The sequence below is a fragment of the Saccopteryx leptura genome, chromosome 2 (assembly GCF_036850995.1).
Source record: "Saccopteryx leptura isolate mSacLep1 chromosome 2, mSacLep1_pri_phased_curated, whole genome shotgun sequence".
NCBI lineage: Eukaryota > Metazoa > Chordata > Mammalia > Chiroptera > Emballonuridae > Saccopteryx > Saccopteryx leptura.
In genome coordinates this window covers 358492666-358511238 of record NC_089504.1, presented here as the reverse complement: position 1 = coordinate 358511238, position 18573 = coordinate 358492666, and the positions used below count along the sequence as shown (strand labels likewise).

The 18573-nt window shown below is 46.1% G+C and overlaps 1 protein-coding gene and 1 non-coding gene across 4 annotated transcripts; both read left to right on the top strand.

Annotated features, from left to right (window-relative positions):
• Positions 1–1436: 1436 nt before the first annotated feature.
• On the top strand, positions 1437–11726 carry TMEM107 (transmembrane protein 107). 3 transcript variants are annotated; one of them, XM_066364822.1, is made up of 5 exons: positions 1437–1752; positions 1880–1947; positions 2049–2149; positions 2872–2968; positions 11362–11726. In XM_066364822.1, exons 1-5 carry the CDS (start codon positions 1666–1668, stop codon positions 11504–11506), a joined length of 498 nt encoding a protein of 165 aa, XP_066220919.1. In that variant the 5' UTR covers positions 1437–1665; the 3' UTR covers positions 11507–11726. The 3 variants fall into 3 exon arrangements, with proteins under 3 accessions (XP_066220919.1, XP_066220921.1, XP_066220920.1); XM_066364824.1 differs by lacking the exon at positions 11362–11726 and adding an exon at positions 3190–3948 and having other exon boundaries at positions 1439–1752; positions 2872–2947; XM_066364823.1 differs by lacking the exon at positions 11362–11726 and adding an exon at positions 3190–3948 and having other exon boundaries at positions 1441–1752.
• Positions 3808–3943, top strand: LOC136396004 (U8 small nucleolar RNA). The gene has a single exon (XR_010749440.1). It is a non-coding gene; the product is annotated as a U8 small nucleolar RNA (small nucleolar RNA).
• Positions 11727–18573: the final 6847 nt, after the last annotated feature.

The window sequence follows — 18573 nt, the reverse complement described above, 5'->3', positions numbered from 1 at the left end:
TTGCACTTGCTGTTCCTCCACCAGATATTTACACAGCTGATTCCTTATCATTCTCTTTGTTTCAGGGACCTCACTTTGGAAAAGCTGGTCTCTGTCTTTCCTCACTTTCATACTATGACAGTGCTTCCTTCATCCCTGAACAAATTGATAAACTGTCACTGGAGGAACTTGGCTCTGAGGAACAACCCCATGTTCAGGCCTTCCAAGAGAAAAGTCATGTAAGTTACAGAGGGAAGAAAAGCACAAGGAGCCCTTCGGTTGGTCCTTGCATCTTGCTTGTGCTAAGAATGTTTCTGTGCTTGCTGTACTGTAATTCCCATGTTGGGGAGTACATGAAGCTCACCTGTCACTGTACTTTAGGTGCCATCATTGTCATTCTGAGAGTCTCATGGTGATGGTTACCTCAAGGTAAAGACGCAATTGGGTCCACCTGACTTGATGAGTTCGCCTGTCCCACCCAAGATGGAAGAGGTTTGGTTGGGGAGAAGAGATATAAACCATATGCTCCTAAATGTCCTTGATTAGGGAAGATAAATCGTAACGATTTTATTAGCAGGCTGTTAATTGCTCCGCCTTGTTTAACTATTTTTAACTGTTTCCCTCATTCCACTTGCCAGGGAATTTTCCTAACTTCTTAACCTGCCTCATCCACACCTCAAAGAGCTAAGGAAATCGGAGTAGAGTCTGCGTCATTAACTGCTCTTTGCCTCGGGAGGGATGCGGGTACTATTTCCTTCCTCCACTCCCCGCCTTTCTGGCTGAGTCTACTTTCTTCCCAAAACATGCCTCTCTTCCACATCCTAGTTCAAGAAAAGTAGCCATTTTCTGCACTCTGTAAATCCATCACCAAACTGAGCAAAGTTGTCTGGAGAGTCAGGTGGGGGGCGATCCGAATCAAGATCAGTTTAGGTCTGGGGTCCTTGCACAACCTGGGGCTCCGTGAAAATAAGCGACAACTGGACAATCCAGGGACATCGACCTCTCTAACGTCAGTTCCCTTCGTCTCCTCTGGCCAGGGCAGTAGAAAGCCAGAGGGATACGGAGGAGTGACAGGGAGAGAGCGTCCATGCCTTGGGCACTGCGATTCCGTAACCCGCGTGGCGGTGAGAGCGGTCTGCAGCGAGTAGCTCTTACGCGGAGGATCCTCCTGGGCAATGCAGTGGGTACTAGGGGCCGAGCCGCTCCCTGCGTGGGCAACACGAAGAGATGTCCCCGGATAGGTTCGGACCGGTTTCTGTTCTCCTCGGGCCCCGCATGGGCAGACTCGGCGGTGCGGGGCCGCGCCGCACTGCGCAGTCACAAGTCGCTCCGCTGCGCGAGGGGACATGGCCCGCGGTGGGCCACCTGCCAAAGCCTCCCCCTGCGGAACCCATCTCTGCGATTTCCCGGAGGCTCAGAGCGACTGCATGTTTTACTGCCTCGCGAGATTTTCAAAGATCCGGGTCCGGCGTGCTCGTGTACGCTGTTGCCAAGGCAACTGGGCGGTGCCAGCGGCGGCGGGAAGAAAGCTAGGGATTTTTGCAAGCTAGCCTTGGAGACTTGACGAAAGAAAGCTGGGGATTTTTGCAAGCTAGCCTTGGAGACTTGACGAAGTGGCCATCCCTGAACTTATAGCCGTAGAGGCCACAGCCTCTCTTCCAGGCGGTGCGCCTGCCTCTGAGGGCCATGGGCCGGATCTCAACGCTCGTGCCCTCTCGTTTCCTGACGCTCCTGGCGCATCTGGTGGTCGTCATCACCTTATTCTGGTCTCGGGTAAGACCCACAGCCACCCTCCGCCCGCCCCCATTCCCACTTCAGTGGTCCCAGCCCAATCCCGCTCATTCCCCAGGCCCTGACCTAGTCGGGTCCTCCCACCCTCTTGCTCTTCTTTGCTCTCTAGGACAGCAACATCCAGGCCTGTCTGCCTCTCACGTTCACCCCCGAGGAGTATGAGAAGCAGGACATTCAGTGAGCACTGGGGCGCGGTAGTCAGAATTAAATAATAGTGGGAGTGGAGGGGTCTTAGAAGAAATCCAGAAAGCTTTAGCCAACTCCCTTCTTCTCTGCAGGTTGGTGGTAGCGCTCTCTGTCACCCTGGGCCTCTTTGCAGTGGAGCTGGCCGGCTTCTTCTCAGGAGTTTCTATGTTCAACAGTACCCAGAGTCTCATCTGTATCCTTTCTGCCTGAGCACCTTTCCCATAGGGCCTGTTTCCTGCACGACTCCCCTCTACCACCTAACTAGCACTTGGGGCACAATAGCGTCTGCCCTTGCAGGCAGGCAGTCTCTCCAGTTGAGAGATCTTAGGCAATACAGGTTAATACAACCTGCTATCACTTGTTAAGCTTCTGCTGTACACCAGGCACTGAAGATTTCCCAAATGGAATGAAACACAGTTTTCCACCTTGAGCAGGCAGACCCTGTAATTCAGTGTGAAAAGCACTGTGCTATAGGAGTGTGTGAAAATATAAAGCACTATGGGAACTCAGAAGAGACAGAGGAAGTGAGGAAAATGGAACAGGGAAGGCTCTTGACAATTGAATTGTGGACCCAGAGGACAAGGGTGCTGGAGGCTGATTCCAGCAGAATGTATCAAGTCCTTGTGTGGCCTGGGGTAGGTGGGGAGCCTATTCTTACTTTATCCGAAGGGTCCAAGCTGGATTCTAGATATGGGATGGAGATAGCCGGGGGTCCCAGCTGTGCAGGCTCAGCTCTGGCCTGTACTCACATGGCTATCCTAAAACTCAGAAGGCAGAGTTGCTGGCCCTTATCTTTTCAATTGTCGATGAAGCAAGAAATGGACCTGAATTCAAGTGCCAGCTCCACCACTGGCCTTTTCTGGCCCGTCACTACCAATTAATCCAGACTTTCCTTGACTCACGTGTGTTCCCAAGCCATCGGGGCTCACTGCAGCGCATCTGTGGCCTTATCCTTTTTCATACTTGAGCGGTGGGAGTGCACCGTGTACTGGTACATTTTTGTCTTCTGCAGGTACAGTAGTACCCAATATTTGGGAGTGGGGGAGGAACTCTTAATCTGAGCGTTTCCCCCACCCAGCCCTTGACTCCACCTGAGAGTTACCAGATCCGCTCCAGCTCCTGTAGTCTCTTGAAGCCCCCACTCCACCTATACTTTGGCAGTGGGGTCTCCGGTTTGGGGATTTAGGTATTTTTATTGGAGGGGGCCCTAAACTCACCACCTACCTTCCACAGTGCCCTCCCAGCTGTCACTGAAATGGCATTATTTATCAGCGTCTTTGGCCTGAAAAAGAAACCTTTCTGATTACCTTCATGGGAGCATAGGAAGAAAGGCTGAAGGATCAAAGGACTGTTCACGTTACTGGAAAGAGGAAGCTCCCCCCCAAAATGCATTCAGTGGAAGATTTTAGTATTAATTATCTGTCGAGTTTGGGATTATCAGCGGTCTATTTAGTGCTTTATAATGAAATCTATTTTAGGGTAACATCAGAACTACTAGAGAAACAGAAAGCTGTTTTCCAGCCTTACAGTCTGTAAGATAATATGTATTGCTCTTATTTTGGTTATTACGGTAGCTGTCTTTCGGAAGCGAGTGGGCGGAGACATGTAAATAAGTGGTGCTAAATTAGGCCTGCAAGCTCGTGAGTGGAGCATTCTGGGAGGAAATAGTTTATCCCTTTTGGCAGCCAAATGGAAATACATTTTTATTGAAAAATATGCAAGTAAAGGTAGCTACTACAAAAGCAAGATTCTAAATATTTTTAAGTGGCCCAGGCTAACGTGTTATTTACTCACCCTACTTTATAGCGGAATCTTTTTCTTGAAGTTCGGAATACCAAAAACTGTTGTTTATCGTCAGGTAGGATAATCCTTACCTGTTCCTCCTTCGGGAGGACAGACTAGAATATGATGATTGGAGCTCGCATGATTCGTGATTAACGCTTCTGCGTAATCAGGGCTTGCAACACCCTGGTTGCTCCTCTCTGATTCTTCCTGACGATCATTTTCCTTTTCTTTCCTTTAGATGTGTAAGAAAGCTGCTTCTATAGGGTTGTAACAGAAATGTTCTTTTTGTTCATTTTGTTTTTAAGTCTTTTAATTTAGGGACTTTGTGGAAATAAGTGGGTTTCCCCTTTCAGCTGGTTTAGCAGGTGGGGTATCTTATATCTTTCCTGGAAGTATAGAATTATATGGGCAGTTAGATCTAAGCTCTACGTTTTTGTTATCCCCTCCCCCCCAGCCCTTTATTTCAAAGATCTGCGGTAGGTGAGCTGAGAACAATATTGTATATCTTGGGTTTTCCTATGAAATGGCCATTAATGTTGGTCATTCTTGGTATCACAGATGGTCTATATCAGGGGTAGTCAACCTTTTTATACCTACTGCCCACTGTTGTATCTCTGTTAGTAGTAAAATTTTCTAACTGCCCACTGGTTTCCACAGTAACAGTGATTTATAAAGTAGGGAAGTAACTTTATAAAATTTATAAAGCAGAGTTACAGCAAGTTAAAGCATATAATAATACTTACTTACCAAGTACTTTATGTCGGATTTTCGCTAAATTTGGCAGAATAAATCTTTATAAAACAATTTACTATAGTTAAATCTATCTTTTTATTTATACTTTGGTTGCTCCACTGCCGCCCACCATGAAAGCGGGAATGCCCACTAGTGGGCGGTAGGGACCAGGTCTATATTGTCAAACCTATCTCACTATGGCAAGAAAGGCCACCTCCTCAGGGGGGACTTCCCTGATGTGGGAGCTCCCACTCAGAAACCTGCCATAAACTACAAATCTAAAATTCCCCCCCCCCCCAAGCTGGAAGCGGGGAAGTAGTCAGACAGACTCCCACATGTGCCCGACCGGGATCCACCCGGCATGCCCAGCAGGGGGCGATGCTCTGCCCATCTGGGGTGTCACTCTGTTGTATCCAGAGCCATTCTAGCGCCTGAGGCAGAGGCTACAGAGCCATCCTCAGCGCCCGGGCCATCTTTGCTCCAATGGAGCCTCGGCTGCGGGAAGGGAAGAGAGAGACAGAGAGGAGGGAGAGGGGGAGGGGTGGAGAAGCAGATGGCCGCTTCTCCTGTGTGCCCTGGCTGGGAATCAAACCCGGGACTCTTACACGCCAGGCTGACGCTCTACCACTGAGCCAACCGGCCAGGTCCAAATCTAAAATTCTAACTTGTCACAGGATGGATGTTTTCAGAATCATGTTTACTGGTAATAGTGTATGTTGGGAAGGTGAAACCCAGGCCATTCCAAAAAGGCATCCAAGGAGATGCTTTGTGGTGTTGCCTGACACATATTTAACCTTTCCCTGATCGTGTTTCTTCTCCTGGCAGGCCTTCATCTTAAGCATTCATTCAGTGAATACTTACTGAGCACTTAAATATATGCAATGCACTGTAGTCGGCACTGCAGGAATCAATGTGAATATGACTCATACTCAGCCTCTGCCATCACAGCTATTATGTCTCATACAGACAGAAAAGAAACAATTTCTGTTACTTCTAGAGTAATTTAATAGCAACTTGTGATAAGGGCTACAAAGGAGACTTACACATGCTTTGGAGTATGGATTAATTTGCCAAAACTAGCAGAAGTGGTGCTTCTACAGGAACAGTCTGAGTGAGGTCCTGGAGTGTGGCTGGAGCAGAGAAGCAGGGGAACAGATTATAAAGAAAGACAGGGAAGGTGGACACTTCTGGCAATGGTTAGAGACTTGATCAGGGAAGCTATATCTCACTGCAGTCTGGTTTCCACCCCCACCCAGGAGTGTGTTCTACCAATCTGTGAAAGCTAACTTTTTGTTTTACAGAAATATTGTAAACCAGTTATTAAATGCAACTATTATCAAAATCAAATATGTAAAGTTACAATTAAATAAATTATATTTAAAAACAGAAGTAATAAGCCTGACTGGTGGTGGCACAGTGGATAGAGTGTCAACCTTGGACTCTGAGGTCCTATGTTCATAAACCCCACCGTCACCGGATTGAGTGCAGGCTCACCAAGTTGAGCACAGGGTCGCAGGCGTGAGCATGAGATCATCCACATCAGGGGTCCCCAAACTTTTTACACAGGGGGCCAGTTCACTGTCTCTCAGACCGTTGGAGGGCCAGACTATAAAAAAAACTATGGACAAATCCCTATGCACACTGCACATATTGTATTTTAAAGTAAAAAAACAAAATGGGAACAAATACAATATTTAAAATAAAGAACAAGTAAATTTAAATCAACAAACTGACCAGTATTTCCATGGGAACGAGGCTCCTCTCACTGACCACCAATGAAAGAGGTGCCCCTTCCGTAAGTGCGGTGGGGGCCAGATAAATGGCCTCAGGGGGCCGCATGTGGCCCGCGGGCCATAGTTTGGGGACCCCTGATCCACATAATCCCATAGTCACTACCTTGAGCCCAAAGGTTGCTGGCTTGAAGCCCAAGCTTGCTGGCTTAAGCCCAAGGGGTCACTGGCTTGGCTGGAGCCCCTGGTCAAGGCATGTATGAGAAGCAATCAATGAACAACTAAACTGATGCAACTATGAGTTGGTGCTTCTCCTTTCTTCCCTGTCTCACTAAAAATAAATAAATAAAAACAAGTAATAAATATTACAGCTCATTTTACATTTTACTATTACATGCTTTTAAAGTTACTGTATTTTATTTATTTATTTATGTATTGCAGAGACACAGAGAGATGAGAAGCATCAATTCTTTTTTTTTTTTTGTATTTTTCTGAAGCTGGAAACGGGGAGAGACAGTCAGACAGACTCCCACATGCGCCCGACCGGGATCCACCCGGCATGCCCACCAGGGGGTGACGCTCTGCCCACCAGGGGGTGATGCTCTGCCCCTCCAGGGCATCGCTCTGTTGCTACCAGAGCCACTCTAGCGCCTGGGGCAGAGGCCAAGGAGCCATCCCCAGCGCCAGGGCCATCTTTGCTCCAATGGAGCCTCGCTGAGGGAGGGGAAGAGAGAGACAGAGAGGAAGGAGAGGGGGAGGGGTGGAGAAGCAGATGGGCGCTTCTCCTGTGTGCCCTGGCCAGAAATCAAACCCGGGACTCCTGCACGCCAGGCCGATGCTCTACCACTGAGCCAACCGGCCAGGGCCAGAAGCATCAATTCTTTATTGTGGCACCTTAGTTGTTCATTGATTGCTTTGTCATATGTGCCTTGACCCGGAGGCTACAGCACAGCAGGTGACCCCTTGATCAAGCCAGGGGCCTTGGGCTCAAGCTGGTTAGCCTTGCTCAAAGCAGATGAGCCGGGGCTCAAGCTGGTGAGCTTGGGGTTTCGAACCTGGGTCCTCGGCGTCCTAGTCCGACACTCTGTCCACTGCGCCACCACCTGTTCAGGCAGGGTTATTTACATTTATAGTATCTGTATGGTAGAGATACTCTAATGTTGTACTACTGTGATCTCTTCTGAATTCATTTAGTGACATCTAATTGATCATTTGAAATTGGCCTTGGTGGGAGTATTTACACCACAGAAATTGGCAAATATGCCTGACTTGTGGTGGCACAGTAGATAAAGCGTTGATCTGGAATGCTGAAGTCGCCAGTTTGAAACCCTAGACCAGGGGTCCCCAAACTATGGCCCACGGGCCGCATGCGGCCCCCTGAGGCCATTTATCCGGCCCCCACCACACTTCCGGAAGGGGCACCTCTTTCATTGGTGGTCAGTGAGAGGAGCATAGTTCCCATTGAAATACTGGTCAGTTTGTTGATTTAAACTTACTTGTTCTTTATTTTAAATATTGTATTTGTTCCCATTTTGTTTTTTTACTTTAAAATAAGATATGTGCAGTGTGCATAGGGGTTTGTTCATAGTTTTTTTTATAGTCCGGCCCTCCAACGATCTGAGGGACAGTGAACTGGCCCCCTGTGTAAAAAGTTTGGGGACCTCTGCCCTAGACTTACCTGGTCAAGGCACATATGGGAGTTGATGCTTCCTGCTCCTCTCCCTTTCTCTCTCTCTCTCTCCTTTCTCTGAAAAATTAGTAAATAAAATCTAAAAAAAAAAAGGAAAAAAAAAAGAAATTGGCAAACACAACATATCAGGCTTTGTTGATTGTGTAGGTTTAAGAAAGCAGTGGAGAAATGTTAATAGTGCAGATTCTATTTAGAAGTGTCATGTCTGTAACAGTTGAATTGTGAGTAGCACCAAAAATCGGGGAACTATTCTCTTGGATTTGTAAACTATTATCAGATTTGTCCAGTGTTTTTTCATGATTAGATTGAGATTATATTTTGGACAAGCATACCAAAGAAGTCACTCAAGTCATTGAGGAACCATAAGTTTCAACATATCTTCATTGTTTCACTTTTTGTCTTACTTGAAAATATAAATAAAAATATCAGTCAACATTCATGTTAGAACTACACCTCTGTTTATGAAATCATGGATACACAAGAGGACTTTATTATAAAGAAATTATATATTTTATTATCTGTATATTCTGTTACATAGCCTTTACATCAATACAATTTATAATAAACATATGTACATATTGGATACTTTTTTGGAGAGTTGGCTGTTCAACATTTGCCAGCACACCTGCCTCTACCATCCCAAGAAACTGCCTATCATCAATGACTCCATTGTTCCTAAAATTAGAGGTCACTTCTTAGACTTTAGCTTGACCTCTTTTCAGCATAAAATATGTTGACCACTGTCCTTTTTTGAAAAAGAAATTTCCCCTTGGCTTCTGAAAAGTCCCCTGGTTTACCTCCCACTTCCCGCTGCTCCTTCTCAGACTCATCCAGTGAACAGTGGTTGAGGACCCACAGTGTGTCAGTCAGTGGGGACATACTACTGGGTTGTCTCCTTTGCTGCCCCTTAGTTAAATGTTGGTGGCCACTACTCCTTGGATGACTTCATCCATCTCTTTTCAAACACCAGCCAGATGCTGCTGGTTTCCAAGTTTTGGCTGTCTTGTGAGCTCTAGCCCAGGGCAAAGGCTATGGGGTAAGCTGTGGAGACAATCCTGGGTTCAAAGTGCAACCTCTACCCTTCTTCACTGTGTGATCAGCAACAGGTAGGTCACTTAACCTCTCTGTGCCTCAATTTCCTCATCCACATTCCAGAAATAGCTATTACAAGCACTTCAACTATTTGTTTCTTCAGTGACAACAGAGGCTTTGCCAATAACATCAAAAATAGGTTTCCATTTTATTGTGAAATTAGTGGCTTGTTAATCAGCATAAGCCAGTCACAAAAAAAGACAAATACTGCTGGGTTGCACTTATAAATGGTACCAAAAGTAGTTAAATTCATAGAAACAGAGGGTAGAATGGGATTTCTAGAGGCCGGGGGAGGGTGGGGAGTTATTGTTTAAGGAGTGCTGAGTTTCAGTTTTGCAAGATGAAGAGAGTTCTGGAGATTGTTTGTACAATAACATGAACGTACTTAACACTACTGTACTGTACACTTAAAAAATAGTTAAGATGGTAAATTTTGTTATATATTTTTACATCAATTATAAAAATAGATAATTTAAGAATATCAGTGGTGCTACCCAAAAGAAAATTATTTGGAGCAACCATGACAGATCAAGCAATTCAGTCTCATACTATTCATCACCAGAACGCTGCAGCCCTGTGTAAACAGTTTCAACTTTCTCAGGAAGCAGCACGGCAGATTGGGAAATCCTGTCTAAGGGGTCCTATACTACAATCTGCCCTTTCATTTGGAGTTAACCCTCAAGGACCCCTACCAGGACAACTTTGGCAAATGGATGTTACTCATATACCTTCATTTGGCAAACAGTCCTATGACCACGTTACAGTGAATACATATTCTGGATTTATAGTAACCTCTGTCAGAATAGGAGAGGCTGCTAAACATGTTATAGCTCATTGTCTGTAGGCATTGTTCTATTATTGGATTTCCTAAACTGGTTAAACTGACAATGCTCCTGCATATGGAGCAAAAGCATTTACTGTATTTTGTCAAACCTTTCAAATTACGTGTATTTCTTACAATCTTTAAAGTCAAGGTATTATTAAAGTGTACCCAGCAAATATTTTAAGGTCAATTTAAAACAATTTAAAAGGGGGGAATCATATCCTGGAACTCCTATGGGTCTACCATATCATGCTTTTTACTTAAAAATTTTTTTTTTTTTTTTTTTTCATTTTTCTGAAGCTGGAAACAGGGAGAGACAGTCAGACAGACTCCCGCATGCGCCCTACCGGGATCCACCCGGCACGCCCACCATGGGGCAGCGCTCTGCCCACCAGGGGGCGATGCTCTGCCCATCCTGGGCGTCGCCATGTTGCGACCAGAGCCACTCTAGCGCCTGGGGCAGAGGCCACAGAGCCATCCCCAGCGCCCGGGCCATCTTTGCTCCAATGGAGCCTTGGCTGCGGGAGGGGAAGAGAGAGACAGAGAGGAAAGCGCGGCGGAGGGGTGGAGAAGCAAATGGGCGCTTCTCCTGTGTGCCCTGGCCGGGAATCGAACCCGGGTCCTCCGCACGCTAGGCCGACGCTCTACCGCTGAGCCAACCGGCCAGGGCCTACTTAAAAATTTTTAAATTTCTTTTGAATGCTGATGAACAGGAGACGCCAAATCTTTTTCTCCTGCAAACTACTACCTTCTTTTATTTGATCCAGCTAATAACACCGTTTTGTCTTTTTCCAAATAGCTCCAGATATATGGAAAAGATTTATATAGGCGGAAGGGGATCCTCAAACCCCTCAGCGAGATCTTCTGAGCATGGCTTTTAAGATACCAAGAGGCAGAAAAAGCCCAATAGAGATCAGGTGACCTACCAGCTTTTAGGATACGCCCTTAAAGGCTCCAATGCCCCAAAGGGGTCTCATTATGCCATCTGGGTCCTGCTTCAATAGTAGAAAGGAAGGTCATTGAGCTAAAGCCTGCCAGACTTACATGCCTCTGCTGTGAGGAAACAGGGACACTCAAAGGTAGGCTTCCCCCTCGCTCCGCTAAGGGAGGGTTCAGTCTCTTCCAGCCCTGCTCCAGCCACCTATGACCTAACCTTGCCCAGAATGCTGGGGTTTGCCACTGAAGACTGAAGGTGCCCAGGGCCATCGGCCCCATCTACGACACTGTGGATGAGCCTAGGGTATTTCTTCCAAGAAGCAGGTAAACTGATCTCATTTGCACAAGGGCCACTTAACTATGTCTTGCCTGAATAGTCAGGTTTTTTATTCTTCCCTCAAAGATCTCTGTTGTGGGTGTTGATAGTCCTATTTTCTGCTGCTTTGTTTAATATATAGTGTTTCCTCTATTCCTCCTACCTCAATGCCCCACACATATTTCAGGCTGGGACCTACTCCTAATTTAGAGCTCTCTTTCCCCCTTTTGCCAACTTCTATTATGAATCTACCTTTGCCACCCAGCTTAGTGTATCCCAAGGTTCTCTTTACCACGCACAGTCGCAGAGCTCCAGGGAAAAGCAACCTGGTCGCATCTCTCCAGAGGAGAACAGAAGCTCCATCTCCACACATGCTGCAGATGGCTTTTCCAGTCTACCTGAATCATTACCAGCTAGAAGCAGCGGTCATTGGGACTTGGTCGTGAGCTGCAAAGTATAGAATTGTGACAATTCCAGTGCCATGCAGACTTCCTGGATGTGGACTTTTCCTGGACTCCTGCTCCTTGTGACAGCTCCTAACAGACTGAACTGGGGTTGGGTTGCATCTTTCAGGGATTTGGCATGGTGATGGTGCCAACTTGGACTTGGTGAACATGTTAAGGACACTACTCTTTTATGGATTCTTGCTGTATTGGCCAAGAGTTTGCTTAAAGGCTTTAATCACTGTAAAAAAAAAAATAGAAGACTGGATAAAGAAGATGTGGAACATATACACCATGGTATACTATTCAGCCATAAGAAATGATGACATCAGATCATTTACAACAAAATGGTGGGATCTTGATAACATTATATGGAGTGAAATAAGTAAATTAGAAAAAAACAAGAATTCCAGGATTCCATACATTGGTGGGACATAAAAACGAGACTAAGAGACATGGACAAGAGTGTGGTGGTTACGGGGGGCAGGGGGAGGGAAGGAGGGAGAGAGGGAGGGGGAGGAGGAGGGGCACAAAGAAAACTAGATAGAAGGTGACAGAGGACAATCTGACTTTGGGTGATGGGTATGCAACATAATTGAATGACAAGATAACCTGGACATGTTTTCTTCGAATATATGTACCCTGATTTATTGATGTCACCCCATTAAAATTAATAAAAATTTATTTATTAAAAATAAAAATAGCCTGGCCTGTGGTGGCACAGTGGATAAACCATCAGCCTGGAATGCCCAAGGTTGCCAGTTCAAAACCCTGGGCTGCCCTGGTCAAGGCACATACAACAAGCGAGCAATGAACAACTAACATGAAGCACCTATGAGTTGATACTTCCCATTCCATGCTCCCCTTTCTCTCCTGTCTCTGTAAAATCAATAAATAAAGTATTTTAAAAAAATAAATAAATAAAAATAGCCTGACCTGTGGTGGCGCAGTGGATAAAGTGTCGACCTGGAAATGCTGAGATCGCCGGTTTGAAACCCTGGGCTTGCCTGGTCAAGGCACATATGGGAGTTGATGCTTCCAGCTCCTCCCCCCTTCTTTCTCTCTGTCTCGCTCTCTCCCTCTGTCTCTCCTCTCTAAAAAAAAAATGAATAAAACTTAAAAATAAATAAAAATAAAAATAAAATAAATAAAAATAAAAAGAATATCAGTGGTGAAAAGTGGGATTAGTCAATAAAAGAACTGAGTTACCATCTGGGGGAAAATATGGATCAATCCTTAAATATTACAGGTAGGTCAAAGATTACAGAGTAAAAAAAATAAAACCATAAACTCAAATCTTGAAATGTTAGACCTTTTTATTTTTAATAATTTTAGACCTATAGAAAAACTGCAAAAATGGTACAGAATTCCTGTGTACCCTTTACCCAGCTTCTCCAAATGTTAACATCTTGCATAGCCATAGTATAATTTGAAACCAAGGAATTGGTGTTGATACAATACTATTAACTACTCTACAGGTCTAATTTAAATTTTGTCAGTTTTCCACCTAATGCCCTTTCTGTCATTCAGGATCTAATCTAGGGCTTCACGTTGGATTTAGTTGTCATGTCTCCCTAGCCCAGGCATGGCCAACATACGGCCCACGTAATGAGTTTATGCGGCCCGCGATTAAATTTTTAATATTCTCCGCCACTTTAAAATCTCAGCTACTCAGAAGCAGAAGCGTCTTTGATTACTGGAAATCGAGATATTTAAGAAGATAGTGATATGCGGAAAAGAATTCGCGTGTGACTAATCTAGGGTTAACTTCCGATAATTGGTCAAATGGATTCGCGATACTTCTTTATTTTTAAAAAAAATTCCATTATAAAGATTTACAACTTCTGTACTCGTCTGTATTCGATATGAACAGTTTGACATTTAGCAGTGATGTGAAACCCACATTCTTTTTTTTTCAGAGACAGAGAGTGAGTCAGAGAGAGGGAGAGACAGGGACAGACAGGCAGGAACGGAGAGAGATTAGAAGCATCGATCATTAGTTTTTCATTGCGCGTTGCAACACCTTAGTTGTTCATTGATTGCTTTCTCATATGTGCCTTGACTGCGGGCCTTCAGCAGACCGAGTAACCTCTTGCTGGAGCCAGCGACCTTGGGTCCAAGCTGATGGGCCTTTGCTCAAACCAGATGAACCCGTGCTCAAGCTGGCGACCTCAGGGGTCTCGAACCTGGGTCCTCTGAATCCCAGTCCGACGTTCTTTCCACTACACCGCCACCTGGTCAGGCGAAACCCACATTCTTTTAGGCCAGGGGTCCCCAAACTTTTTACACAGGGTGCCAGTTCACTGTCCCTCAGACCGTTGGAGGGCCGGACTATAAAAAAAACTATGAACAAATTCCTGTGCACACTGCACATATCTTATTTTAAAGTAAAAAAAAACAAAGCGGGAACAAATACAATATTTAAAATAAAGAACAAGTAAATTTAAATCAACAAACTGACCAGTATTTCAATGGGAACTATGGGCCTGCTTTTGGCTAATGAGATGGTCAATGTCTGGTTCCATATTTATCACTGCTAGCTGTAACAAGTGATATGATGCGCTTCTGGAGCCGTGACATGTGCGTCCTGCGTCATTGAAGTAGTACTGTACGTGAGCGATACTGCGCTTTGGGGTGCTGCCACATACAGTACTCCAGGAGCACCAATGAAAGAGGTGCCCCTTCCGGAAGTGCGGCGGGGGCCGGATAGATGGCCTCAGGAGGCCACATGTGGCCCGCGGGCCGTAGTTTGGGGACCCCTGTTTTAGGCGGAGTTTGCCAGTGTGCACCCAAGGTCAAACAATTCATTATTTTTGTGGTCAAGTGTGTTGAATCAAGTGGCATTGTAGCATAGACAATAGCTGCAGTTGATAACTGAAAACGTGTCCAGGCTGTTTGTAAAATGAAATAATTGTTTTATTTGCGATATAACCCCTTCAAGCTCATTCTATTAATTAAATATTGTTTCGAATGATTGCGATAGTTTAGATATTTATATGGTATGTAATTATTTTTATTAAAATATTGTATATTAAAATTTTTTTCACTCACATTTATTCATAAACAAATTACATAATTTTTTTTTACTTAAATGAATTATTTTTGTATTTAACATTTTTTAATTTTAATATTTTGTCCAGCTGGTGAAAAAAGTTTTCTTTCTAATCTGGCCCAGGGGCAAAAACTGTTGGCCTCGCCTGCCTTAGCCTTTTCCAGTCTGAGACAGTTCCTTAGTCTTTTTTTCCCCCCTTACATATTTGAAAATTACTGGCAAGTTATTTTGCAGACTGTCTCTGTTTGGATTTGTCCAGTGTTTTCTTGTGATTTACATTGAGGTTATGCATTTTGGGCAACAATATCACAGATGTAAATAGTTTGGAATGATAGTATTTCTAATTATGATGACAAAACAAGTCATAAAAGTCAAGACGTACATCTAAACATATATTAAAATGTTAAAAGTAGGCCCTGGCCGGTTGGCTCAGCAGTAGAGCGTCGGCCTGGCGTGCGGGGGACCCGGGTTCGATCCCTGGCCAGGGCACATAGGAGAAGCGCCCATTTGCTTCTCCACCCCCCCCCCTCCTTCCTCTCTGTCTCTCTCTTCCCCTCCCGCAGCCAAGGCTCCATTGGAGCAAAGATGGCCCGGGCGCTGGGGATGGCTCCTTGGCCTCTGTCCCAGGTGCTAGAGTGGCTCTGGTCATGGCAGAGCGATGCCCCGGAGGGGCAGAGCATCGCCCCCTGGTGGGCATGCCGGGTGGATCCCGGTCGGGCGCATGCGGGAGTCTGTCTGACTGTCTCTCCCCGTTTCCAGCTTCAGAAAAATACAAAAAAAAAAATGTTAAAAGTATACATGGCAAAAGTTAAAAGATAGATGACAATCTAGGGAAAATAGAATTCATATTGCAGAGAAAGGGCTAATCCCTCTGTGCTTCTGGATGATGGTCTAAACAGCGGAGGTATCTGGCCAGGGCATCCATCCTCTCTGTGTCTTAGAAGAAAAATGCCAGTGGCGGTACAGCTTGGTTGGTTAGAGCGTCATCCGAGTACACAAAGGTTTGTGGGTTCAGTCGCTGGTCAGGGCACATAAAGGAACAGATTGATGTGTCTTTCTCCTTTTCCCTTCCTCTTTCTCTAACATCAATAAGTAAGTCTCTTTGCCTGACCGGTGGTACAGTGGCTAGAGTGTGGACTGGGATGCTGACAGCCCAGGTTCGAAACCCCAAGGTTCCTGCTCTAGCGCAGTCTCATGGCCTTGAGCATGGGCTTGCCGGTGCTCAGAGAAAGGCAGCGAAGGGTTCATACAGTTTGCTTCCCTTTGTGTAGAGAAGTGGAAAGCTGTGTGCACAGAACATCTCTGAAAGGAACGGAAGGAACTAGGAGGACTGGTTGTCGGGGCGCAGACACTGGGTGGCTGGGAGACAGGCTGGGAGAGAGACTTTCTCCATATGCTCTCTTGAACTTTTGGAATTTGAACCACATTTTAAAGAAACATTCAAACTATAACATTTAAAAAGAATATGAGCCTGAAGCTGCTTATATCCCCTGTTTGGAACTGAAGCTAAGTCAGAGGCCAGCAGAGCTAAAAAAGAAAGCAGCAGATCCCTGCTGATAGCACGTGAGCACCTGGATCCTGCTGTTTTTGTGAGCTGTGAGCCTCCAGATTCTTTTTTTAGTTTAAACCTGAGCTGTTATAACCTTGCAGAAACTTCATTTCGTATATATATGAAATTTCTGCAAGACTTTATTCATTTGGGGGGGGGGGTAGGAAGCATGAACTCCCATTTGTGCCTTGACCCGGCAAGCCCAGGGTTTAAAACTGGCGACCTCAGCGTTCCAGGTCGACACTTTATCCACTGCGCCACCACACGTGAAACTGTACTATGTTTTATCCAAACAATTTTAAAAGAAATATTCAATGTGTTTAAAAAGTAAATAAAAATGTTGGCCTCAGCCAGTTAGCTCAGTCGGTGTCATCCGGAAATACCGAGGTTGCTGGGTTTGATCCCCAGTTGGGGCACACACGAGGAGTGGCCAGTGAACGCATAGCTAAGTGGAACAGCAAATGAGTGTTTCTCTCTCTCTCTTCCTTCCTCTCTTTCTAAAATCAATCAGTTAAAAAAATCCATCAAGGCATTTATCTAGGCCAGGGGTCAGGAACCTTTTTGGCTGAGAGAGCCATGAACGCCACATGTTTTAAAATGTAATTCTGTGAGAGCCATACAACAACCCGTGTACATTACGCATTATCCAATAAAAATTTGGTGTTCTCCCAGAGGACAGCTGTGATTGGCTGCAGCCACCTGCAACCTTGAACATGAGTGGTAGGAAATAAATGGATTGTAATACATGAGAATGTTTTATGTTTTTTGTTTGTTTGTTTTTTGTATTTTTCTGAAGTTGGAAACGGGGAGGCAGTCAGACAGACTCCCGCATGCGCCTGACCGGGATCCACCCAGCATGCCCACCAGGGGGTGATGCTCCGCCCATCTGGGCTGTTGCTCTATTACATCCAGAGCCATTCTAGCGCCTGAGGCAGAGGCCACAGAGCCATCCTCAGCGCCCGGACCAACTCTGCTCCAATGGAACCCCGGCTGCGGGAGGGGAAGAGAGAGATAGACAGGAAGGAGGGGGGGTGGAGAAGCAGATGGGCGCTTCTCCTGTGTGCCCTGGCCAGGAATCAAACCTGGGACTCCTGCACGCCAGGCCGATGCTCTACCACTGAGCCAACCTGCCAGGGCCTGTTTTATTTATTTATTTTTTGTTTTGTTTTGTTTTGTTTTGGGTTTTTTTTTGTATTTTTCTGTAGTTGGAAATGGGAAGGCAATCAGACAGACTCCCGCATGCGCCCCACTGGGATCCACCCAGCATGCCCACCAGGGGGTGATGCTCTGCCCATCTGGGGCGTTGATCCGTTGCAACCAGAGCCATTCTAGCGCCTGAGGCAGAGGCCATGGAGCCGTCCTCAGCGCCTGGGCCAACTTTGCTCCAGTGGAGTCTCGGCTGTGGGAGGGGAAGAGAGAGACAGAGAGGAAGGAGAGGAGGAGGGGTGGAGAAGTAGATGGGCGCCTCTCCTGTGTGCCCTGGCTGGGAATTGAACCCGGGACTCCTGCACGCCAGGCTGACGCTCTACCACTGAGCCAACTGGCCAGGGCTGTTTTATATTTTTAACGTTATTTTTTTTATTAAAGATTTGTCTGCAAGCCAGATGCAGCCATCAAAAGAGCCACATCTGGCTTGCGAGCCATAGGTTTCCGACCCCTGCTCTAGGCTTTAGGTTTCCCAAATGTAAACTCAAGATAACCCCTATGTCACAGGATTGAGGGGTTGATTGATCATGGCAGGTATTCGCAACAACGATCCTAAGAACACTTTTATAAAAGAAAAAACAACGAAAATCTGCAAACAACCTAAAAGGCTGGTCCTTGAGGGTAGTTAAATAAACTGTGGTAAGACTTCTGGCTAAACATGGAAGATTGGTCATGAGCATTTGTCTTCTTTTTTTTTTTTTGCATTTTTCTGAAGCTGGAAACGGGGAGGCAGTCAGACAGACTCCCGCATGCGCCCGACCGGGATCCACCCGGCACGCCCACCAGGGGGCGTCGCTCTGTCGCGATCAGAGCCATTCTAGCGCCTGGGGCGGAGGCCAAGGAGCCATCCCCAGCGCCCGGGCCATCTTTTGCTCCAATGGAGCCTTGGCTGCGGAAGGGGAAGAGAGAGACAGAGAGGAAGGAGAAGGGGAGGGGTGGAGAAGCAAATGGGCGCCTCTCCTGTGTGCCCTGGCTGGGAATCGAACCGGGACTTCCGCACGCCAGGCCGACACTCTACCAGTGAGCCAACCAGCCAGGACCTGTCTTCTTTCCAAAGGTTAACTAAGTAACAGGAGGGGAGTTAAAGAGGCGAAAATCGCCTGACCAGGTGGTGGCACAGTGGATAGAGCGTTGGGCTGGGACGTGGAGGACCCAGGCTCGAAATCCCAAAGTCACCCGACTTGAGAGCGGGGTCACTTGCTTGAGTGTGGGATCATAGATATGACCCTATGGTGACCCATGGTCTCTGGCTTGAGCCCAAGG

Bases quoted from the DNA above. Each gene is read 5' to 3' on its own strand.
- TMEM107 (XM_066364822.1), top strand. From the start codon at position 1,666: ATGGGCCGGATCTCAACGCTCGTGCCCTCTCGTTTCCTGACGCTCCTG. The intron at 2,150-2,871 runs GTATCCTTTCTG...TGTGTTCCCAAG, and splicing joins CAGTACCCAGAGTCTCATCT to CCATCGGGGCTCACTGCAGC. The intron at 2,969-11,361 runs GTACAGTAGTAC...TACCACGCACAG, and splicing joins TACATTTTTGTCTTCTGCAG to TCGCAGAGCTCCAGGGAAAA.